Genomic DNA, 25,660 nt, shown 5'->3' with positions numbered 1-25,660 from the left:
TGATCTCATAAAGGACCAAATAATTAAATCTTGGGGTCCTGAAAAATCTGGCAAACATGAAAATTTTCTGAATATACAACAACCAAAAATTAATTCAAAATCAAATATATAATGAATCCAGGATGTTTCTAGCAGCCATCACGCAACACCCACATGATTGTTCTGGAGGATCTGACACCCCCTTCTGGTCTCCATGGGCACTGCATGAATGTGGTACACAAACATATATGTAGGCAAAACATACATATACATAAAATAAAAATAAATAAATCTTTTCTTAAAAAGAGTTCTCTAAAACACATTCAGAGTCAGCACAATCTTGATCAAAAGCAGAGTGAATTATATTGCAGATACTGACTCTAAAGACTGTAAGGACAACAAAACAATAAAAAACCAGCAAACCGTGAACACACTGTTAGAGAAGACAAAAGTTAGAGAACTGACACTACCTGAATTCAAGACTATACAACTACACCTATCAGGGTCATAAAGCATGGGTAAACAAAGAAACAAACATGTCAATAAAGCACAACAGAGTTCGAGACCCTCCAAATACAGTCAAATGACCTCTGATAAAGAAGCAAAGGCAAAGAAAGAGCAAAGAAGATTTTTCAATAAATGATACTGGATCAAATGGGTCAACATATACAAAAAGAATTATAAACAAAGTTATGCCCGCCACAAAAAAATAATTCAAAATGGATCACAAATCAAAACATGAAATGCAAGACTACAAAACACCTAGAAGATATAACACAGGAGAAATCCTAGATGCGATGAATATAGTAATAGCTACTTAGAACACCAAAGGCACACTCCAATTAAAATACTTATACTCCGTAAACAATGTCAAAAAATGAAAAGACCAGCGAAAGAGTACTTGCAAGTGATACATTTAATAAAGATTTGTTTTGTTTTGTTTGAGACGGAGTTTCTCTGTGTAGCCTTGGTTGTCCTTAAACTCAGAGATCCACCTGCCTCTGCCTCCAGAGTGCTGGGATTAAAGGTGTGAGCCACCACCGACCTATATGCCTCACTTTCTCACATCCTTTCGGCCATTATACTAAACTAGAAGGCAGAAGGTATATATATATATATATATATATATATATATATATATATATCTCCTCTTACAACTCAACAGTGAAAAAAATAAGCAATGTAACCACAAAATGGACTCCTTTTACAAAGAGGACACACGCAAGGTAAATAAGTAAATGAAAAAAATGTTCAATTCTTATCAGGAAAAGGCAACTTTATTACAAAACACTGGCAACAGCATTGCTGGAAAGGTGTGGTAGAAGAGGAACTCTCCTGCACTGCCTACGGGAATGAAAAAACGCTAGAAGAAAGTTCGGTAATCCCTGCAAAACTAAACATTTCCTTTCTATTTGATCCCACAATCATGCTTTCTGGTATTTACCCAAATGAAGTTAAAACTACATCCACACATAACAACAAAAGGACACAGGGCTGAGTATGGTGGTGTGCACCTGTAATCTCAGCACGCAGAAGGTATGAACAGGTAGCTCCCTGTGAGTTCCGGGACAAACAGAGCAACGTAATGAGACAAGTCTCACTTAAAAAAAAAAAATTGCACACAGATGTTCACAGTCTTCTATACAACCGCCAAAACATGGAATTTACCCAGATGACTTTCAGAAGGTGAAGGTAAATTATGGTACATCTAGAAATTAGAATATTACTTAGCAACAAAGAAAAATATGCAATAAGTCATGAAGAGATAGAGGAAACTTAAGTGCACATTACTAACTGAAAGAAATTATTATTTCTATTTATATGCTGTATGATTCCAAGTTTCTGTTTAATTTTGTCAAAACTGCTACTAAAAAAACAAAGAAGAATTCTCAGCTGGCGTAAGCAGTGCTTGCCTACAATCCCAGCACTCAACGAGTTAGCTAGGACTGTAAGTAAGAAGCCAGTCTGGGAACACAGTTGAGTCCGAGGTCAGCAAGATCCTGTCTCAAACATAAAACATTTTCTGAACTTATTTACCAAAAAAACTAAAAAATGATGGCATTACTCTTGAATGGTTTAAAAGTACTATATAAAATGTATCAAAATAAACAGACAAAATATAAGTATATCTTAATGGAAAATATATGGACATTTATTTCCATATTCTTAAAAGACTTTTACAATTTTCAATTTTACAAAGCAATTGAAATTTTTTGTTGTTGTTGTTTTTTGTTGTTTTACTTTCAATAGCTCCTCATCTGAGACCATTCATCCATCCTGAGACAGTCTACTGCAGCACACAGGACCTCTCATACTCCTACCAGGTGTGGTCCCCTTGAGCATCTACCATCTGTTTCCCTGGTACACATTTTCACAGAATGCCTACATGCCTCACTAAACCAGAAGACAGAGAAGGTCCCAATATCTGCAATCATCAAGGAATAGCTGGAAGAGAAACGACCAAAGAGAGGAAGGACATCATCTCACCTGTTTGTCTGTCTGTTCTCATTTCTATGGACATAAACACAAATCTGAGTAGCTTCAATTAGGTGTTTACCTGTTTCGAGCAGGAGACTTCCCTGCATCCTCTTGAACAGAGACAAGTCTTGTTGAAAGAGCACTATTTGAGGAGTCTGGATGAATCAAGCTATAAAGAAAATGAAAACACTGGGGTCAGTTGGGGCTGCAAGCAGATGCTTTCAAATTTTGAAGCAAATTATTTTTCCCTGCAAGAATGAGATTATATACAGTTCATTTTTGTCCTTTTCAGTTATTTGAGGCAAAAAGTGCAGTTTCACTGGGCAATGGTGGTACACGCATTTAACCCAGCACTCAGGAGGCAGAAAAGGCTATTCTGATCTATAGATCGAGTTCCAGAAAAGCCAGGGCTACACAGAGAAACCCTGTCTCAAAAAAAAAAAAAAAAAAAGAAAAGAAAAAAGAAAAAAAAATGATGTTTTAAATGTACGGAATATCAATAAACCACCAAATTTGATTGGATAAGTGATTTATAAAACTCATCTCCATACCACATATAGAAGATGAAAGTGATTTGTGTTTAAAAAAAAAAAAATCTGTGTTCGAAAATTCTATTCTCTGTCCCACAACTCATAAGAATAGTACCAAAGAGAGCAACAAACCAAGGTCCAAGAACAGGGCCCATTTCTTACCAGCTGCGTGACCTCAGATTCACTACGTAACCTTTCTGAACTTTAGCATCAACATCTGTCAAAAAAAGAAACAATTTCCCACCAAGAAGATGTGCTGACTAAAGGAGCATGGCACGTGAGATTTAACACAGCGCCCAAAACTGTCTCTGAGGCCCAGCCTCTGTCTTGCACGATGCTTCACTAAATCATACTTGGAAATTCTGAGACCACACAACTGGACCACACAGAAATAAGCATTGTTAACTAAAATAATAAAAAAGCTAAAGAATGTAATCTTCATACTGTTTTAGTAAATATAGAATCAATTAAGTTTATAAAATGTGTACAAAGTATAATATGACTGCGATGCTGCAAACATCAAAAGACCCATCAAGCACTTTAAGGAGAAGACTCAATTACCACTGTATTGAAGAGTCTATATCCCTACCCAGTACCATCTTTTTCCCTAATCTCAATGAAACAATTACTAAGAATTTACATTTACCACTGTTAGAGTAATGAGGCAAGTAACTAATAACTATAGCATTTGTATCTTCATATATAATTCTGAACAATATATAATTAGAATCTTAGTGCATATTGATTTGTGACTTTTTCTACTTATGACCCTGGGTTCAAATATGATGAATTAGTTATAATTCATTTCCTTTTAAATATGCGATATATACTAATTCTTCTCCTTGTTAAAAAGTAACTAAGAAAATTACTCATCCGAAGAATGATAGTTAAAATGGGTATGTGGTGCATGCCTTCAATCCCAGCACTTGTGAGGCTGAGGCAGGTGGGTCAGACTGGACCACAGAGTGAGTTCCAGGACAGCCAGGGCTACACAGAGAAACCCTGTCTCAGTCTCAAAAGCCAAAACAAAATAAAAAAAAGAAAAAAGCAATTAAAACTCTGAGATTGATGACATGGAAAAATTAGGAGTCATGTGTAAGAAGATAATTCTCCTAAAGAAAAGGAGTGATGGACCTTGGATTCCAGTGTAAACATAAACACGTCAAATACTCAAAACAACAACAATAAAAAAACCACTAACTGAATTTGGAAACAGACCCACATCTCAGGAGCACTCTGCTTTCTCTAAGAGGACTACATCAGGAAGTATTAATGTCAATGACTCTGTTGCCTCATCACCACCTACTGCAAGGATCATGCACCTGCCACGTATTCTGTTCTTGGTTTAATAGTAGAAGAGCAAATACACCTGTATAAAAGCTCTCCTCTCATGCACTTATATTTCAATGCTAATATAATCACCATCCATAATCATCTATGATCCTTCTGTACATGAACTGGAAAAAATAATAAACTGGCAGATAATAAGAAAAATAAATGTTAATGAAAAATACAGGTCACAGGACTAAGCATTTCTCATTTAAATCACATTATATTCAAGTGACAGTACCTTTGCCAGGCTAAATCATCCTCTAAAAATATGTTACGACTAGCTTTTCTACTCCCAACAGGTGTCCGAGGTTCACCTGGATCAAGTATAGACACAGAGCAAGTTGAATCTGAGAGAGCATTCAAGTCTTCCCCAATGGAATTACTGTCTGTGGAATGAGCATAACTTAAGGCTATTTTTCTACAGTATGTGCACGCTCGGAGGTCTCCTAGGAGGAAAAATAATAAGGAAAGGTATCAGTAATATATTATTTAATAAAATATTTTAAATCTTTGTGTTAATAGGTAGTTTAATAAAAGGAAGTGTCTTCAAGTAAAGACCACCAAAAAGACATTCCAAATAAGTGGAACACTTGGCTGAGTCTGCTGTATATGCTACATTTATTATTACAATAAATTCAACAAGCTTCTCAACTACTTCAAGTATCTGTAACAGTTAAGAAAATCTGACCCAATAATAACAGAAAATCGTGGCTGTAATATATTTTTTCATAACTGTATTCATGCAATGAGGGATCTATCAGAGGTAGTGCTTTCAATGAGAACAGATCTTAATATAGTGAATAACAACAGAAACAAGTTATTGTCCCTAGATAGTACGTAGGGATGAAGTAATGCTAAGGTCCCTATCATACAGCTCTGAAGAAAGGTCTCCAGAATAGAGCACATCTTTTTAACTAAAAAACTCCTGAGAATTTCATAGGTGAGAACTGTGCTTACATCATTTCCACCCCTTCATCTCCCCACTTCAGCTCATTCCATGTCCAACTCCTCTCAAATCCATGAGCTCGTCTATAATTATTGTCATACACACAGGCACGTAAGCACTCATGCATGTAAAACATGCAACCTGATCGATTTCTCAGAAAATTAGGAAACAACCTCCTCAAGACCCAGCAACAGCACTTTTGGGGATTGACCACAGGATGGTCAATCGTACCACAAGGACATGTGCTCAACTATGTCCATAGCAGCTTTGTTTGTCATAGCCAGAACCTAGAAACAATCTAAATGCCCCTCGACCAAAGAATGGATAAGGAAAATGTGGTACATTTACACAATGGAGTACTAAACAGCAGAAAAAAAATCACATCTTGAAATTTGCAGGCAAATGGATGGATCTAGAAAACATCATACTGAGTGAGGTAACCCAGACCCAGAATAATTGTCATATGTACTCACTCATAAGTGATTTTTTGTTGTTGTTGTTGTTGTTATTGTTTTGGGTTTTTTTGGATTTTCAAGACAGGGTTTCTCTGTAGTTTTTGGTGCCTGTCCTGGAACTAGCTCTTATAGACCAGGCTGACCTCGAACTCACAGAGATCAGCCTGCCTCTGCCTCCCAAGTGCTGGGATTAAAGGTGTGCGCCACCACCCAGCTTCATAAGTGGTTTTTAAACATAAAGCAAAGAAAACCAGCCTACAAATCACAACCCCAGAGAACCTAGACAACAATGAGAACCCTAAGAGAGACATATGTGGATCTAATCTACACGGGAAATAGAAAAAGACAAGATCTCCTTAGTAAATTGGGAGGATGGGGACCATGGAAGAGGGTAGAAGGGAGGGGAGAGGCAGGGAGGGGAGCAGAGAAAAATGTATAGCTCAATAAAATCAATTGAAAAAAAAAATTTAAAACTACAGCCTGATGTATTGAGATGTGTAGGGCTCAGGCAGGGCTGTCCCTGATGTATTGAGATGTGTAGGGCTCAGGCAGGGCTGTCCCTGATGTATTGAGATGTGTAGGGCTCAGGCAGGGCTGTCCCTGATGTATTGAGATGTGTAGGGCTCAGGCAGGGCTGTCCCTGATGTATTGAGATGTGTAGGGCTCAGGCAGGGCTGTCCCTGATGTATTGAGATGTGTAGGGCTCAGGCAGGGCTGTCCCTGATGTACTGAGATGTGTAGGGCTCAGGCAGGGCTGTCCCTGATGTATTGAGATGTGTAGGGCTCAGGCAGGGCTGTCCCTGATGTATTGAGATGTGTAGGGCTCAGGCAGGGCTGTCCCTGATGTATTCAGATGTGTAGGGCTCAGGCAGGGCTGTCCCTGATGTATTCAGATGTGTAGGGCTCAGGCAGGGCTGTCCCTGATGTATTCAGATGTGTAGGGCTCAGGCAGGGCTGTCCCTGATGTATTCAGATGTGTAGGGCTCAGGCAGGGCTGTCCCTGATGTATTCAGATGTGTAGGGCTCAGGCAGGGCTGTCCCTGATGTATTGAGATGTGTAGGGCTCAGGCAGGGCTGTCCCTGATGTACTGAGATGTGTAGGGCTCAGGCAGGGCTGTCCCTGATGTATTGAGATGTGTAGGGCTCAGGCAGGGCTGTCCCTGATGTACTGAGATGTGTAGGGCTCAGGCAGGGCTGTCCCTGATGTATTGAGATGTGTAGGGCTCAGGCAGGGCTGTCCCTGGAGAAGACTGACTGCGCTTCTCTCAGCAGCCACGCAGCTCTTCTTCTAGGAAGAGGGTCGGAGATTTCCTCCATCTACCAGCACAGTTTTTAAACTAACAGGAAATAGTCTTACACACAATATGACACATAGGACCAAACTAAAGGAAAAGCCCTAGTGAAATAGGAATGAAATGTTCTAGCTAGGAGTGCAGCTTAGTGACAGAGTGCCTGCCTAGAATGCATGAGGCCCTGAGCTCAATCTGTAACACACAAAAATTGTTCCTAGGACAAACAACATCCTTAATACTTTCAACCATTTTGTTGGACACAGTCCTGTCCAAAAATAAGTTTCATTTCTACTCATTTTTATAAAACACTGTTTGATGTGATTCCATAACAATCTGGTGTACTAAGAGGCAAAATACACCAAGTGCCACACGACATTTCAGTTAACAACCGACCACATCCTACAACAGTGGTTTGGTGAGCTTGTAGTGGGGCTGAAAACTTCTTACTGCCTGGTCCAAGAGCCATCATAATGGTTTAGGATGGCATATTATTCACATTTTTGCTGACGCTGACTTAAACTTACGGATCTGTAAGTCATGAAACTGTAACACACATGATCTAAATAACACTTGATGATAAAGCCAAGCGGTAGGGGTGCACACCTTTAATCCCAGCAGGCAGGCAAGAGGCAGAAGGATCTCAGTGAGTTTGAGGACAGCCTGGACAACACAGTGACACCATCTTAAACAAGAGGGAAGGTGTGCATAGTGGCACACACCTGCTGTGTGGAGGCAGAAAGAAAAGGCCTTCTGGTAGGCAGAGACACGAGGATAAGGCTACTGTGGCTCAAAAACCAGAAGGAAGGACATGTCGGGTGGACATGCTTCAATGACCACAATGCATTTGTGGTCAGTCTTGGCTCTCTCTCTCTCTCTCTTTTTTTTTTTTTCCAGTTTTTTGAGACAGGGTTTCTCTGTGTAACAGCTGTAGCTGTCCTGAAACTAGCTCCTGTAGACCAGGCTGATCTCGAACTCACAGAAATCCACCTGCCTCTACTTCCCGAGTGCTGGGATTAAAAGCATGCGCCCCCACCGCCCAGCCTTGGCTCTGTTTCTTGACTTGATAATTTTAGTTCTAATAATGAGATCATTCCCTGCCATTACAGAATTTATAGTTCACTGGAAGCAACTTACTAACTTACTATCTAGCTATTCCTAAGAATAGTCTATGATGTCCAAACAAGAACAAAAATTCCTAAGGATACATTTCTCAGAACTTAGCCTACCACTAAGTAGCAAGACAAATAGCTGTTCACTAAATAACATGTCATTTAACAATCATACTTCAATTATATTTTATCATTAATATTAAAAATCTGAAGTAATATAAATATTTCCGAAAGTTCAATATACATTTACCATAAATTACTACTAAGTATACTACTTTTTTGTTGTTGTTGTTGTTTTTCGAGACAGGGTTTCTCTGCAGCTTTGGAGCCTATCCTGAAACTAGCTCTTGTAGACCAGGCTGGCCTTAAACTCAGAGATCCACCTGCCTCTGCCTCCCGATTGTTGGGATTAAAGGTGTACACCACCACTGCCCAGCTCAAGCATACTACTTTTATTATCTCATTTTAAGATAACTATTATATAATTCTGTTTAATCAAATTATATATGCATATTAATCAAAATAAAATGTCACTAGTTTACTAATTTCTAACATTATAATTTAGCAGATGAAATTTATCTAAAATTTAAATAAAGACAAATATATTCATTTTAATCAGGACTCAGTAAACAATAACAAAATAAAGTGTTCTTTGGTTTAGGATAAATAAATGTGCTCTGATAATCACTACTGCTGTCCCAAACTTAACTACATTAAAGAAGCAAAACTATTCTCTGCAGAAAGTCCTTCAATGTTTACCACAGCAAAGACTAGATTATAAACTATTCTCTGCAGAAAGTCCTTCAATGTTTACCACAGCAAAGACTAGATTAGACTATAAACGATAAACTCCCTTAACCAGTCAACTATTAAAACTATCAAATCAAGAAACAGAGACAAGCCTGACCACAAAAGCTTTCATTCCATGAAGAATGTTCGTTCATCAGCAAAGGACTACTGGACACATGCCTAGAATTGTTGGAAGACAGACAAAGATTGATAAGACAGGTCCTTGCCTTGCAGAATCTATAGTTCACTGGAGACAACTAACACATATGCAATTTAAAAGCTGTATGATAAATGCAGATGTTCCTGCTATTACCACCAATAACAGCAGCTTAATTATCACTGATTCTCTATTATACTCATTGATTTTCCTTCTAATTTTTGAGACAATGTCTTACTGCATAGACAAAGCTGGCTTCAAACTCAAGAGAGATTCACCTATCTCTGCCTCTTAAGTGTTAGGCTTAAAGGTGTGTGCCAACACACGAGGGCAATTTATTAATTTTTCTACCCATCAATATTCCAGGTATTTTCCATTTTTTCTAGTGTGTCCAATATACATTTCTCACTTGCAAGGACTAATATTAAGGTTCGATTTGACTACACAAACTTTTGTTCCAACACTAATGTTGAAGCTCATTTGGTTTTGTTGTTTTTGCAGTGTTATTAACATTTAAGGCTGACTTTCATCAGACAGCAGTTAACTATCCACAGCATGACTCTCATCCGAATCAACTGAGGCCTCAAGTACACAGAGTTTCCAAAAGCCAAGGGAATTCTGTCTCAGCACAAAAACTGGAATCTTAGTTTCCAGCCTCCTGACTAACCCTTCAACTTAGACTTCACGGCTACACACGCACTTGAGAGACTCCTGACTACGGGTAACTATCAGCCCACCCATTAGTTCCCCTCTCTGGAGAAACTTGACTCTTCTGACTCAGTGTAAGAACGGTTGGTTTTATAGACACAGTAGCTTAGGGATAAGTTTTCTGAATTGGCTCCTCAAGTTTCTGAAATTGGTTCTCTAATTAGATTCAATTTAAAAGAATTAATGAAAGGGCTGGAAAAAAGGTTCAGTGGTTGACAGCGCTTTGTTGCTCTTAAGGAAGACCCAGGTTCAATTCCCAACACCATCCGTAACTCCAGTTCCAAAAGATCCAATGCCCTGTTCTGACATCTGTGAACACTAGGCACATCCACAGCACACATATACCACACGTGCAAGCAAAACACTAACACACATAAAATAATCAAAAAAAATTTAAAAAACTAAAGAAAAATAAAAATATTAGTGAGTATTTCCAATAGTAAAAAGAACACTAAGAAAGTGGTAGGGAAATAAAGGCTTGCAAGACAGTAACTCTAGCTCTTCTTAACTGAATACGGACAGTGCTCAGGTTAATACTTAACAAACCGCCTGTTAAAATAACAAGTATGAGATTAGTTCATTACTCCTAATGTACAACACAAAGTAGAAAAAAGGGTGAGCTTAGGGACTCAAATTCCCAGCTCATGAACCTTACAAACTGGCTAGGAATGTAGCCATACACAGGCCCTGGGTTCAACCTCCTGGGAATAACAATATAAAACAAATTAAAAAAAAAAAAACTGGACAGGAAGAAGTGCTTACTTTCTGGTGCCGTATTGCTTGCTAAGCTAAGATTGCGAAGAGTCTCAAACTTTAAGTAGGTGAATAAAAACAGTTAAAGTCTGGTGGTGGTGGTGCACACCTTTAATCCCAGAACTCAGGAGGCAGAGGCAGGCAGATCTCTGTGAGTTCAGGTCAGCCTGATCTACATGAGCTAGTTCCAGGATAGCCACCAAAACTACACAGAGAAACTCTGTCTCAGGGGTAAAAAAAATCAGAGTTAAAGAGAAGAGAATTGCTTATGACGACAGACATTAAAATAAGGAAAACTGAGTTGGAGACACGGCTCAGCAGTTGAGCACTGACCGCTCTTCCAAACCCGGGTTCAATTCCCAGCACCCACATGGCAGCTCTTAACTGGTTCATGACTCCAGTTCCAAGGAATCCGACACCCTCACACAGGGTTTGTTAAGTATTAACCTGAGCACTGACCATATTCAATTGACAAACTTCCATCCTTGAACTTTCTCCATTACTACAATTTCACTGCATTCCCAATGAAATAATATGAATAAAATACAATTTGACAAGGTACACTATCATGTAAGTCAAGGGCAACCTTTACTTTGTGAATAAAAACTCTATAGAAATATTAATTTAAAATCTACTTATCTAATAATATCTAATGCTGCTATAGGTTTTTACAATATCTATACTAGTTACTTATGAACACTCTCATCTCTTTTACTATTCAAATATAAAGTTCTTAAAATCAAAGCTGTATCACTTTTTCTCACTACAATACCCTGCCACCATAAATATAAAGCCCAAAATTAAAAAATGGCTTAATATTGGCCTTCTATTTAACTATTTCATAATTTGACTTTTAAATATGATACTGTTAAGGAAATACACTTACCTGTGTAGCCCATAAACTTTCCAGGGATTTCTTGATTACAACAACGACTGCAGAAAATCTGCCCACACAATCTGCAATGGTGTCTGCGCCTAAAGGTTGTGAATTTTTCACTGCAATCATAGCACTCTTTGCACTGGCTATCTGGCATCCAGTACTGCTTCAGGTCACTGTCCTACAAAAGCAAAAATGTGTGACGGCTTCTTGAAAATATGAGCATTAAGTTGTAATGACAAATGAAATCTTAGAAGGTATCTTTTGACAAGCTAGTTCTTCAGATAAAATGCAAAAAGGTTACAATAACCAACACAATCTTGAAGAAGAAAAATTGAAGTACTTACCTCACCCACTATTACAACTCATTCTAAAGCTACAATAACTCCAGACAGAGTATCAGTACAAGGACATAAAAATGGAACCATAGTGCAGGAAAGAGCGGCATGCCAACACTGCGTATGAACTTGATGAGCTATAATGCAGCCACTGAAGGCAAGGCTTTTTAAAATCAATGTATGGGGTCCAGCTGGATATCTATAGGGACAAAGGAAACCCGAACCCTATTTATGAACAAAAATAATAAAGCTTGTTGACAAAGCCACATGTGAGAATACGTACTAACACTGACCTAAAAAGCAAACACTGAAGCAAAATATAAGGGCAAATAAGAATCAAACTACACTTAAAAAAAATTAAGAATTTATGTGTAAAACTCTGGTACTCAGAATCAGAAGAAATGATAAACTTTCATTTAAGTGATCCGATGCCATTGCCAGAGGGTACGGCACGCTCTCCACGAGAGCATCTACAGTACCTGGCTCTTCCCTTCCATGATCTCCTTGAGGCGCTTCAATACTGTGCTGAGGCTTCGAAGCTGAACAGCTGTACGTGGGTCATGACCTCCAAAGGCTGGTTCTACTTTCCTTCTTGAGTCTGAGTCAGATTTAAAAAAATAACACTAATTGTTTTATAATTTCTAGTAACCATATCAAACATTATACATGTGTGTGTAATATAATACAATCATACCCTATTGTTAGCATACATGTGTTGATCTTTATCAAAATAAGTTGTTTCAAGTATGTCTTATTACACATAAACCACAATGTTAGTGTAGTTAAGTACTAAGAACTATCAGTCTTAAATGACTGATGATTTTGAGTGTGGAAATGGAATCATCACTTACATGCCCAGAATTTATTGATTTCTTGTACACTTTTTTCCCAACCAAATAAATAACAAACACCTGGGAGACATTGACCCAAAAAAAAAAAAAAGTAATCCCAGAGAATTATTTTAACTTGGTCTAAAAGTCAAATAAGTAAGCAATGGGACCAAACTGTTCTGTTCCATAGCAAATCATCAGAAAGAAATTGTATTGACCAGCCTTCCAAAGATCCCAGCAGGCTTTATAGGACATCCAGGATAATAAAATATGACCAGTGTCCAAGCAGATTAAAACTGCCAAAGCTTCGACCCTACTCTCCCCCAGCCCACACCCATACCGCCACCTTTTCAACCTTGCAATTACATACTGAAAGGGATCACTTACATTTGAAATAACAATATGAAACCAAATCTACTGATAATAAAACAAGTCCAAATTCTAGCTTTGTAGCCAAAGTATGACTACCATAGCTGTCAGCTATTCTTTTTTATTTAGACAAAAATCACAAGTGAAATTTCTATCTATACCTAGCTATAGCAATTTCAAACTCTCAGGGGAAAATGAATGTGGCTTGACAAAAAGATGAGCATTCTTGTTAGCTTAAGCACAATAATCTAACAACCTGTGGAGTCCCCCTGACATACATAATTCCTCCCTATCTCAGTTTTACTTCCTAAGGTTTCAGTAATCCTCGGTCATACTGTCTGAAAATAATAGTATCTGTCCTAGCTCAAGAAAAACAGATCACATTCACATGATTTTACTATAGTTACCACTGTACTGGTTAGCATTACTATTATTAATCTCTTGGTCTAATTTATAAATTGAACTTTATCATAGTGGGAAAAATTATATATTAAAGCTTTGAAAGTGCCTATGGCTTTAGATATCTACTTGGGGATCTAAAAGGTATGTCCAACAGAGAAGGTAAATTTCTATAAAATGGAAAAATAGCCCATCCTGAATCTATCTCATCATTTTCTGGCTTTGAACTTGCAATCCTCCTGCCTTATCCTCCGAAGCCACAGGTCGGGTTTAAGGGGATTGTAATAAGGTTAAGCTTAAACCTGGGTGATCTAGAATGAAAAGAAAATCCTCTACCCCATCTTCCAAATGCTTCCTTTCAAGATGATATAAGTTGGGCAGAGGCGGTTGCCCTGGAAAACCTGTGGGCATGACACAGTCCACTTTGTTCTTCAGCAAAAGCGCCTCTTCTACATCTGCTTCCCCCGCCATCCAGTCTCAACAAGCAATGAAACATTCTGCCAACCACCATTACACAGGTAGGGTTCACTCGAGTATTTCATGGAAGTCAGTGACCAGACAGGACACACCCGGGGTTTAGGGACACGTGGTTCCCAACACTGCAGCCTCCCTCTCTATGGAATCACTACCACTGCCCTTCCTCTATCACCTTGAGTTACTGAGCCGAACAATCTAATGGAAATAAACATAAACCACCCCAGTCCCTCAACTGAAGCACAGATTGCCAGTCCACAACCATCAGAAGAGCAGGAAAATGAATGGGATGCCGACATGGTAAACAAGCAGGCATGAGAAGCAGTGTATTCAGCCACAGACAGTGTGAACCCCAACAATGACAGCCCACCAATGGAGTTTGACAGTGTTCGGCAGCCAGTGGCATGCACATCACACTTTATTAGCATCCCGAGAATAGGTGCAGAATCCGTCTGTAAAGTTGGAACTAACCTGTGTTCTCCTGGGGATGTGGCAAAGTGTTCTCTGCTGAAACCCAAGCAAGCAATTAATCAAAATTCAATCAAGACAATCAGAGCTTGCATAATCAAAGTTTAAGGACATGATGAAGAGTATTTCAGGTATTGAAAAATTCTTTTATTACCCAAGTTTTACTTATTCTAGAGTACTTAACTATTCCAAGAAACAGGAAAACTGTTAGTATCTGACCTAGAAAGACATGAAGGAGATTCACACACAAAGAGGGGAAGACGCTGCTTTACCTAGTACTGAAGAGCGCCGCTGGAGCTCCTCATCAAGCTGCTTTTTATAAGGTACGGGCGACTTCACCGACTGTGTCCTCGAAGGGATGTGAGGGCTGGACCAACCTGCACTCGGAGATGGCTGCTCTCCTTGGCCCCCTTCTCCCCTCTCTGTGACAAAGGAAACTTGGTATCACTTGAAAAGCTAAGGTCCGGAGTTCAACAAGGAAGAGACAGATAAAATACTTGGGCCAGTATGTTCATGTATTAAATTCATAACTGAGGACCCTTTGCTCAGGTTAGAAGCTCCTAACCCCCTGTAACTATGCCCCCTCTTAACCTCTGCAGGCGATCACACGTGTACACAAGTCTTCATTTTTAAATACTTTAAAGAAAAGGTCCAAAACTGCTGTTCTAACACATTTCAAACAAGAAAGACAAACGAATCAGGATGGTAGCTCATGCCTGTAATCCTGGCTCTCAGGAGACTAATACACGAAGATAGCCTCTTGATCAAGGCTAGTCAGAGATATGCAGTGAGTTTCAGGCTAGCATAGGCTAACCACTGGACTCTTGTCTCAAAACAAACAAACAAAAAAACCAAAGGCAAACTGAGGGTACAATATGGCTGCTGTTTTTCTTAATTCTTCCTGGTTAAAAAACAAATAATATACTATTCAAGAACTCATTTCTAAATTATTTTTTCATTTGATATCACTTAAACTTAATCCAATAAGTGTTAAATCTCAACAGGCCTAGTGGCAGCTTCTAATTGTTTAAATGTATAAATCATGCACTGCTGTTTAATTTTATTGCTTTAATTAAAATCTGTGTTATTAACACCTCCCTCACAATAAGTTTCATTCTGTAAATTCATTAAGTTGAAGCACATTAACAGAAAAAATACAGAAAACTGCTTTCTCTTTAAAAAGAACCTCCTTAACCATTTTAAACTCAATTCACACAAATAATTAACCAGATTACAATGAAACGCTACCTTCTCCTTCTAAAGACTTGGTGACCTGTGATTAAAGCTACCACCTTGTATATTTCACCGCCTTGCAACAGCACAGCACAAGACTGAATGCAGAGAATCAAAACTGCATTTTCTGATTTTTAGAAATAAATCTTACCTTTGTTAAAACGAAAGAGATTTACAAAAGAACTGTACGCTGACTTGAAGGGGGGCTCATCCTGGTCAGGAGTCAAGGGTTTGAAGTGGGTGAGGTGAGACGGACTAGTGGGCGAGTGAGGCAGGTCACTAGCGGACTCCAGAGTCGGGGAGCTCTTATCATCTGTGGCCATTGCATGAGTCTACAAAGAAAGTGGGGAAGATTGAAAGACGTTCCTTAGAAGCCATCCGAAGAACAGGCAAATATCCACACAGCCCAACTGTGTGATAATTCGTACCAATAAACACCAAATCTATTTTCACATATTCAAACTCAGGCTTAAAAAAATACTACTTGAGCTGGCTCAGAGGTTAAGAAGAGCACTGGTTTCTCTTCCAGAAGTCCTGAGTTCAATTCCCAGCAACCACACAACCATCTATATGAAATCTGGTGCCCTCTTCTGGCGGGAGGCATACACGCAGAGAGAACACTATATACATAATAAATAGATCTTTAAAAAAAAACTGAGGTCTAGATGAAAAAATCCTCAATACCTTTAAAAAAAATTATGACTATGTGGACAAGCTAATTTAAAATATTACCATTCTAATTTTTTTTTTTGAGACAGGGTTTCTCTGTAGCTTTGGAGACCATTCTAATTATTTATACAATTAAAGTTAATTTAAAATTTGCAGGTAAGGCATAAATGTGAGCAGATGAAAAACTTTCCCATCATTTATATCATACTGTACAAGGTTTTTTGGGGGGGGGGGGAGACAATCAACACCTTTTAAAGTTATAGGGGAAACTGACTTTATATAACACAAGCTATTGAGCCTTATTCTACTTATGTATCTCAAGAAAAAAAAATTAGTCCCCTTTTGACACATCTACACAATCTGAGCAATTAGCTTTTGGCAGTACCTGTGACACATGAACTTGGGATTTCTATGATTCCCCCCACCCCCAGCCTAAACTCCTAAGATACTGAGGTAATGACCTTCCTAAAAGTATATCACCAACCGGAAGGCACAGAGAAGCCCCGGGGCTTTTTCCTTCCTTTAGACTGAGTTAAGTATCCTTTGCTGTGCCATCATTAGGGTGCTACACTGTGTAATCTACACTGCACAAAAGTGGACATTACACACTTCAACACAGGTCTTCTCCTTCAAAATCGTATCTACCGGCTCACTTTATTTATCAGTACTCCTGGAAGTCACATAAGCGAGCCTTATTTCTATGTTTAACAGCTGTGGCAACTAAGGTACACCAAATGTAAAACGATTTTCTTTGGGTGGATCAGACACAGTAACCAACCTGTGACTACACTCCAAGTCCTGTCACAACATCCTCAACAGCCTGCTAATGATCAAAATGACTTTTGCAGCTCTTCACAGACTTCCAATTCTAGCTGTGTTCTCTTAATACTCAACATTTTCCCAGATTAGTAATGTCACTGATAATTTAAAAAAGCAAAAATAAAACCACTGGCTTTGATGGGATTTTGGCAACAAGTGCTTACTGGAAGGGATGGGGAAGAAAGGAGCAGAGAAAGGCAATGGAGTAGGGGAATAAAAGAAAGGGAAAAGAGAAACAACGGGGAAGAAGAACATCTAGGGTCACGTTCCACTGGGAGACAAGGCAAAGCATTGTCTAGTTGGGGTTGCTATTGTTATGATAAAACAATAACCAAAGTAACTTGGGGAAGAAAGGTTCCACATCATTGTTCACTGTCAAAGGTGGTCAGGATAGAGGTAGGAACCTGGAGGCAGGAACTAAGGCAGAGGCCATAAGGGAGAACTGTGCTCACCATGTGTGCTCACCATGTGTGCTCACCATGGCTTGCTCAGGCTGCTCTCTTATAGAACTCAGAACCACCAGCTCAGGGATGGCATCACCCACACTAGTGCCTTCCCCATCAATCACTTAGAAAATGCCCTCCAGGCTTGCCTTAGGCCCATCTTCTGGAAGCATTTTCTTAATGGAGGCCCCCTCCTCTCTGAAGACTCCAGCTTGTGTCAAGTTGACATAAAACTATAGTGACAATTGATGCTCCAGCATAAACGGGTAAGTTGATGACTGATCAAGTAAAAATTCAAGGTTTTGTTCTGTTTCGTCTTACAGACCACCAGAGAGAAGGATATAATGGCAATAAAACCCCTCAGTTTCTAAATACAACCTATTCCAATTCCACAAAAGTACCAACAAAAGCACAGTGACCAATATGTGTAAGGAGTCTATGAATAACTTCTAAAGGTCATCCATAGCCAGAACTTTCATTACGCTTTGAACATAAGAAGGTAAAAATTAGCATGAAAGTGCACAGCAAGTGCTATCTCTAAAACATAAATACAATCACATAGACTTAATCTCAGTAATTACATGCCACCGGCAGCCAAAAAAATTACAACTCTGATTTTTAACAGCATAATAACTATTTATGCTGTAAAGCATGGCTCTTTCTGCATACATAATTAGAAATATTAACCTACTTATCCAACAACTTCTGCAATGTCCAAAACTGTTTGTCTCTTTCTTTTCCAAGGAGAGAATGATATATGCAGACTTGCTACACAGTATCTTGGTGAAGCAAACCAGAAAACTAGTCCACTATTAAAGTGTAGAAAATAACTTGATTCATCAGCCCATATGAAAACTTCAGTAGAAAATCCAAATGTCACCCTAGTCGTTTTCTAGGGTCAGTTTTTTCCTTAAGTACAACTCTCAAACATTATCAGGGCAGGACAAGCAATGTTCACTTCCATGGAGAAAGGGTTTTGGGACTGAGCAGCGGTAGCACAGCTTTAATCCCAGCACTGGGGAAGCAGAGGCAGGCAGATCTCTGAGAATTTGAGGCCAGCCTGGTCGGTCTACAGAGTGAGTTCTAGGGCAGGCTCCAAAGATACAGGGAAAACTTGTCCTGAGGGGAAAAAAAAGAGGGAGAGTTGTTTATTTTTGACCTGAGCACAACAGAAACACTAAAGAAATCTCAAAAAAACTCAGGAAATTAGTCTTGCTTCTAAAAAAAAAAAAAAAAGCAAAAGCCTGACCTTTGTCTTTGTCACAAGCCTGAACCTAAGAGAAAGAAAAAAAAAAACTAAGAATCTCTCCCTCCGTCTTTATGGGGGTGGGGGGAAGTGAGAGGAAAAGTGGGAATACTGGAGAGGATTCAAATAAATGGGAAGAAGATGGTGTGAATTGCTATGCGCCTACCTCTACTGTCAATATACCAACACAGGACGCACCGAATGATCAGCCTTTATCATTTAACACATAACACACAAGATACACAGCAATGCCCTGCTTTGTACAGAATCTGCACCTTCCCTGAATGTCTTAAGAACATAAATAGGGCAGAAGCCCCTAAATTCCTAACTGCGTCCATCGAGTTTGATTTTCATCCTTTCTTGGGAAAGGGGGATTGACTGTTGGGAAATCAAGTCTCTTCCTCAAAAGAGGCAAAGCTGAAGTGAAAAAGCCTCAAAAGTCAGCGTTTAATCTGATGGACACACGCCAAGTTTGGAATGGTTTCTGCGGGTCAGAACTTTCTTTTCCAGCCTAGAGCTGCACCTCTAAGACTGAGCTCACAGGCTGAGGAAGGGAAGGCGGTCCCCCTCCGAAATAAGTTCGTGCATCAGGGAAACAGAGGGGCAAGAGAACTTTCAGCGTGTCAAGGAAGCCTCTGCGGGAGGTGCCCAGCCAGCTCCCGTCCTGTGCCACCACACAGGACCAGCAGGTATTCAGGACCCAGACGGTCCCCGTCGGGTCTTCCGCGCTCCCCTGGCCGAGCCTCGGCCGCAGAGCCTCGGGCCCTCGCCATCCCTCCCGCCGCGCTCGGCGCTCCACGCCGGCCTTGCTCCCACTGCGGGCCCCGCCGGCCCACGCCGCGACGCCTCCCTTACCTTCGCCTCCCGCCCCGGCCCCGCCGGCCTCCCGCCACCCCGGCCTCCGCTTCACCCTGCTGCGCCCGAAGCCGCCGCCAAGAGCAACGCCGGCTTTCCCAGGCAGCAGGCGGTGGCTCGGAGAAGTCGAGAGGTTTACGCGGTAGCTGCGGCTTCTCGCTTCCGCCCACCGCCGCAGGCTCCGCCCAATCTCCGTCCCAGCCAATCCACAACCGTTCCTGCGTGAAGACTCCTCCCACTCCTCCCCGCCCTCCGGACCTTCCGATCAGATGTCCAGACAGAAGGAATCGAAGCCAGAGAGTCTCGTCCTAGGCCCCCCTCGGAGGATTTAAGGCGGCCTCAGCCTTCCCGAAGGAAGCGGGGATGTCAGTGCACGTGAGCATCACGCGTGCGGGTCACTGGGTGGCGCGCGGGGCACCAGACGTCAGCCCAACTGCAGTTACCGTAAGTGTTCAACACTGTGAGCACCCACAATATGGGACCTGCATTCACCTGAGTAGCCCAAAGCAAAGAGGTGAATGCTTTCAGGATACTTTCAGGACTCCGCTGGATCAACCTCGTTACTTCGGAAAAATGGCTTATTTCTCTAGGCCTCCGACCTCTGGTGGGAAAAGGCGGGTTGATTAAAGGCGGCATTCCCTCCATGGTTTCTCTTTGTTGTTCTTTTGAGGATGAGGTAAAACAGTGTTTGTAAAGCAGTCGGCACAGAGCCCGGCCCAAGTGATGTTGACTGTACCGTTTTGTTTTTTAATTCGGGTTTCCTGTTGCAGATAAAGTTATCAAGCCCCGACTTTCTCAGCTTGGTATGAACATGACCCGTTATTTTTGTCCTGATAAAAAGTGCTGTGCAATTAAAAGTAGAAAACAAGCTAAAACCTGCTCGCTGAAAAAAGTGGGGCTTTGCAGGGGAGCTTTGAAAGGAATCCGAAGGTGGTGTTATTTGACTTCGAGTCTCGGGATCCTGTTCCTGGAGAATTTTGGCACATCAACCCATCTTTCTCCAGCTGGTCTTTTCAGCCCTGGAAGGTATCATCAAAACCTGACGCTAGGGGCCGCTACAGCCCCAGGTGGCTCCTGAACTCGGCCCTTGGTTTGTGTCCTCAGCGCCCTCTCTCCGCCTTTGGGGTTCATTACTGCTGTACCTCTCCACTCCCGGGTGTCCTTGTCCCGGGAGAGTTTTATCCATGCTATGGGCTATCGTGGGTGCAACCCCTAACCTAACCAACTCCACCACACATCTACCTGCAACCACATCTATCTGGGCCTGCCTCCCTCCTTCATAGATCATAACTTTTTCTTTACAGCTTTATATCCCTGGGGGCTTGGAATGTCTCCTCAACCAAATCTTTCCCGATAACTTCTTCCTCAGCCCATAAACATGAACATGCATCTTCCTTTAAAAAAAAAAAAGTTTCTTCAAACCCCTTATCTGGCAAAGAAACACCATTTTAACTAACAGCGTGTCTGTGTGTGTGTGTGTCTGTGTGTGTGTGTCTGTGTGTGTGTGTGTCTGTGTGTTTTCTGTGGAGGTGACCAGGAAGGCCGGAGGAGTCCGATTCCTCTGAAGCTGGAGTTATAGGAGGTAATGGGCCCCCAAATATGAGTGCTAGGATTCAAACTTGGGTCCTCTGCAAATGCAGCATGTGTCTCTAATATCGAACCATCTCTCCAGTTCCTCAACTAACATTTTCTGAGTCATTAATTGGACCACTCTTGTGTGGGGTAGGAAAGAATCAAGTTGCCACCATTATACTGTCTTCCCCAGAAGTTTCCACTCCCATATCTACATTAACATGTGATGTGGGATTCCCCTCTGTGTGCTGTGAATATCATTGGTTAATAAAGGAACTGCTTTGGGCCTATAGCTCTGCTATAGGGGAACAGAACTAGGCAGGGAAAACTAAACTGAATGCTGGGAAAGAGAAGGCGGAGTCAAAGAGAAGCCACGGAGCCTCCTTGGAGACAGACACACTGAAACTTTGCTGGCAGACCACGACCTCATGGTGATGCACAGATTAATGGAGATGGGTTAAATTAATATGTAAGAGTTAGCCAATAAAAGGCTAGAGCTAATGGGACAAGCAGTGATTTAATTAATACAGTTTCTGTGTGATTATTTCTGGGCTAAGCAGCCAGGAACTAACCAGCAGCCTCCTTACAACAAGCATGCACTTTAACGTCTGTGGAAATTTTGATTTCTCTTTGGGGGAAAGAAACCAGGTTAGGTTCTTACCTCATACTAGACATCAAAAATTAATTCCAGGTGGATTTCATCTGTAAAGTCATTTTGTGAATGTCTATAACTACCCTCCCCATGAATGCCCATGCAAGGACTTATTCTTGCTGAGCTGGAATATAGTATAGAGCCACATGCGTGTATACATTGTAATTACTTACACTTTGCTGAAAAGCCACAGCTTTTCCTTATCAATGTCAACTTCTCTTTGTCTTTCAGCTGTGCCCTAATTCAGCACTGTCACTGTTCCATTTAGGGAAGTTGCCCCTGATTTGGCCAATAGGAGCCCCATGAAAACTCGTGGGAGGGTTTGCCATGCTTCCATGACTTCCTGAGTATTTGCTGTTTGTTTTGTATTTCCCTCTTACTTACCTCTGATCGCCATCCCCTAACAACTACTTTTCTACTCTCTTCTCCTAAGATTAACTTTTTTTCCTACACATGAGCTCTTATAGGATTTTTCTTTCTGGTGTATTTCACTTAATAAAATGTTCACTTAATACAGGTTACGTATGTTGCCACAAATGATATTTACTTCTTTTTGAATTTGTATTTATTGTTTTTCAAAGTCATGCGGGAGCATACACATGTTTGTGCCCGGACTCATGGAGGCCACAGATCAGACTCAGATGTTCCTCAGTTGCCACATGCCTTGTTTTTGAGACAAGGTCTCCCATTGGTCTGGAGCTCACCAGGGAAGCCATGCTGGCCATGGAGAGAGCCCAGGGACAGGCCTGTCTTCACTACCCACCACCATGACTTATGTGTGTTCTGGGGATCAACTCAGGGCCTGGACTATCACTCCAACCTATTATTTTTCTTTCATCTTTCTTTTTTTGAGGATGAATAGTACCTTTCTATGCAAATATGCCACATCTTCCTTTACCCATTCTTCCAGTGACGGGTACTTGGGTTACTAATTCATATTAACTGTTGCGGGGCACGCTACACTGAAAATAGAGGTGCATGTATCTGTCTGTTTGACACACTCATTTCTTTTGTGCATATACACTAAAGCAGAGTCGCTGAATCATGTGGAATTTCTATGTTCTGAGGAGCCTGAATATTGTTTTTCATAATGGCTGCCCCAGTGTCTGCTCCCACCAGCAGTATGCACGAATGCTCATTTCCCCATTCCTTTGTTAAAACTTGTTATAGTAATAGCCATTCAGATGGACGTGAGGCTGTGGTACCTCTGTGTGACTTTAATTTACATTTTTCTGATAACTAGTGATGCTTATCTTTTTATATGACTGAGGAGTGTTTGCTTTTTCCTACCCTTTCTTCAGTTTATAACATTCTTAGTGTTTTTCACTGTTGAGTTCTCTGTAAACATTGGATAATGGTATCTTGCCAGATGTATGGTTTTTAAATATCCTCTGTCATTCCCTAGGTTGTCTCTTCGGTGTTGTTTTTCTAACTTTTCAGAGCATTTTATTTTTATATAATCCTATTTGTCTGTTTTGCCTTTCTTCCCCAAACTTTGGATTATACAATATAAAAATAAAAATCACATAACATGTTGAAGGCACATATTTGTTTTCTGGCCCAGCGGACTCATTTCCAACATTACCTGCCCAGTGCCTATAATAAATAGATGTCTATGAAGCCTTGCTTCTCTTTGGTAGATAATGCAAAACTATTTGGTTTTTTGCTTTTGTTTGTTTGTTTAGTTTGGTTTGGTTTTATTGAAAGACTCACTTCTAGATAGAATATCATGAAATTACCACTCTTTCATACTTTATGTGAAAGCGTAAATGGGTATATGCTGCTGGCAAGATGAATTGGTGGATTTAATAAACACTGTAAACATGTTTATAGTCTTTGATCTAACACTTAACAGTTCCATTAGTTGAGCATAAAGAATTGATACAAGCATTTTAAACAAGCAAGATAAAGGAAGATGTGTTTTACATTGTTATTGGCACAATAAGGAAGTAAAACAGAAACAACCAACATGAACGACTCCACAGTAACAGACTCAGATCCACTCTGCTTAAGACAAATGGCCTGCAAGTATGCCAAATGCTGGGAAAGTGTGGAGCCATCAAAACATAATCATGTTTTCTAGCCAAGTATAGGAGGAGCCTGTAACCCCAGCACTTGGGGTGTAGAGGCAAGGAGAGCAGGAGTTCTAGACCAGCCTCAGCTACATAGCAAATTCAGTGCTGGACTACACGAGACAATCTTTATTAAAAAGTGTTTTCCTCGCAATCATCTTTCTTGTCTCCCTTCTTATATCTTCCACTCACAATTCGGCTTTTTCTGCACCACGGCTCCTATCATAATCAAATTGGAGTCATCCTACTAAAATTGCATTCATGAGGTCTTCCTACTTGCCAAGTTATTTCCGGGCTCTGTCATCTTTCTTGGTACTTCTTCCTTTTTATAAACTTTCTGGGCTATTGGCTTTCACATCAGACTCTGGGAGTCTCCAACCCTAGTTCCTCATTCTTTTTGGCTGGGAGGCTCCTATCTTCCATGTGACCCTTGAAGATTTAGACATGCCTCAGGGTTCTTGCTGGTAGGTTTTTCTCCTGACAGAATTTCTGGATGAGCTCCCACACCGTCTTCAGTGCTGGTAGTAGACACCAGGTTCATATTTCCTGCTCAGCCACCTCCTCTGAGCTCCAGATGCACGTGGCTAGCTGCCTCCTGGACATCCCCACCTTCCTGTTACACAGCCTTTCACACTCAACAGTCCCGGAGTTTCACTCATTATCCAATCCATGCCCATATTTCTTCCTTGTTGAGGGGTGTTCTATCACCCAAACCCCAAGTGTAGCAGTCACCTTTGCTGTTCTCTTGCCCATAACCTTCATGGATAAGTAGTTGTGCTCATCTGAATGTAATTGGTTGACTACCTGTTCCCTGCAAGATGTAGCCAGTACACCACCATGTTCCCTGCCATGATGATAATGAACTGTAAGCTGCCGCCCCAATTAAATATTTTCCTTGTAAGAGTGGCTGTGGTCATGGTGTCTCCTCACAGCAATAAAAACCCTAAGACAGAAGTGATCAAGTCCTGCTATGTGCCTTCATTCTGTTTAAACCCTAAGACAGAAGTGATCAAGTCCTGCTATGTACCTTCATTTTGTTTAAACCCTAAAACAGAAGTGATCGAGTCCTGCTATGTACCTTCATTTTGTTTAAACCCTAAGACAGAAGTGATCAAGTCCTGCTATGTACCTTCATTTTGTTTAAACTTATATTGCACATATACGTATGCATGCCTGCACATCTCCGTACACATGCATGCCACAGCACACATGTGGGGGGCAGAGGACAGCTTGCAGGAGCCAATACTCTCCCGTTATGTGGGTACCCAGGACTGAATGCCTTGACCTACTGAACCACCTCGCCAGTCCACTACCTCGGGGTTTTTTGTTTGCTTGTTTGTTTGTTTGTTTTCAGATGGCCAAAATGAAAATACAGTAGCTTTGGATTTTCCTGGGAATCCCATCATCTGAATGAGTGTCTCATAGCCAAACAGATGCTAAAGACATTTTCTGACCAGGTTTCCACTGATGTTTGCAACAGTTTTTGCGCCAGACAGTATTCAAATATTTAGATTCTTATGTGTAAATGAAAACAAACCCGTCAAGCCTTGTGCACGGAAATGCAGTGAGCAGAGTGAATAGAAGCGGTGAACTCCGTGTTCACAGTTTTAGCTGCAATGCAACTTCAGCCGAACATCAGTTGTTAACTGTTGCTGAATGGTGAGGTCCTGCTCCGTGAGGGCAGTGGGAGGCAGCTGGGTCAAAGCGCTTGTCCCGTGAGCCTCTTGACCTGTTCCATCTCCAGAACCGGCAACGCTCAGAAATTACCCTCTGACTTCCACATCCCTGTTGTGGCATGTACATCCCATGCTCACAT

The 25,660-nt window shown here is 40.8% G+C and overlaps 1 protein-coding gene and 1 long non-coding RNA gene across 7 annotated transcripts in view; one reads left to right on the top strand and one right to left on the bottom strand.

The window, feature by feature from the left end:
- Pikfyve (phosphoinositide kinase, FYVE-type zinc finger containing) overlaps positions 1 to 19,679 on the bottom strand; it is an 87,880-nt gene extending 68,201 nt beyond the window's left edge. For 3 of the 6 annotated variants that reach the window (XM_041631808.1, XM_041631811.1, XM_041631813.1), the window contains exons 1-8: positions 19,549 to 19,679; positions 15,668 to 15,848; positions 14,556 to 14,705; positions 14,287 to 14,322; positions 12,223 to 12,341; positions 11,415 to 11,586; positions 4,558 to 4,765; positions 2,537 to 2,626 (exon numbers count right to left, since the gene is read on the bottom strand). In XM_041631808.1, the coding sequence (XP_041487742.1) occupies positions 2,537 to 2,626; positions 4,558 to 4,765; positions 11,415 to 11,586; positions 12,223 to 12,341; positions 14,287 to 14,322; positions 14,556 to 14,705; positions 15,668 to 15,839 (947 nt within the window). In that variant the 5' untranslated portion in view covers positions 15,840 to 15,848; positions 19,549 to 19,679. The remainder of the gene's footprint in view (positions 1 to 2,536; positions 2,627 to 4,557; positions 4,766 to 11,414; positions 11,587 to 12,222; positions 12,342 to 14,286; positions 14,323 to 14,555; positions 14,706 to 15,667; positions 15,849 to 19,548) is intronic. The other 3 variants (XM_041631809.1, XM_041631812.1, XM_041631810.1) reach the window with 2 other exon arrangements.
- A 165-nt stretch (positions 19,680 to 19,844) lies between these two features.
- On the top strand, positions 19,845 to 20,506 carry LOC121433350. The gene is made up of 3 exons (XR_005972313.1): positions 19,845 to 19,992; positions 20,319 to 20,351; positions 20,455 to 20,506. It is a non-coding gene; the product is annotated as an uncharacterized LOC121433350 (long non-coding RNA).
- Positions 20,507 to 25,660: the final 5,154 nt, after the last annotated feature.

The sequence above is a fragment of the Microtus oregoni genome, unplaced genomic scaffold (assembly GCF_018167655.1).
Source record: "Microtus oregoni isolate MIOR12 unplaced genomic scaffold, Mior012 000038F_ref0000394, whole genome shotgun sequence".
Taxonomy (NCBI): domain Eukaryota; kingdom Metazoa; phylum Chordata; class Mammalia; order Rodentia; family Cricetidae; genus Microtus; species Microtus oregoni.
This window is presented reverse-complemented; position numbering and strand designations above follow the sequence as displayed.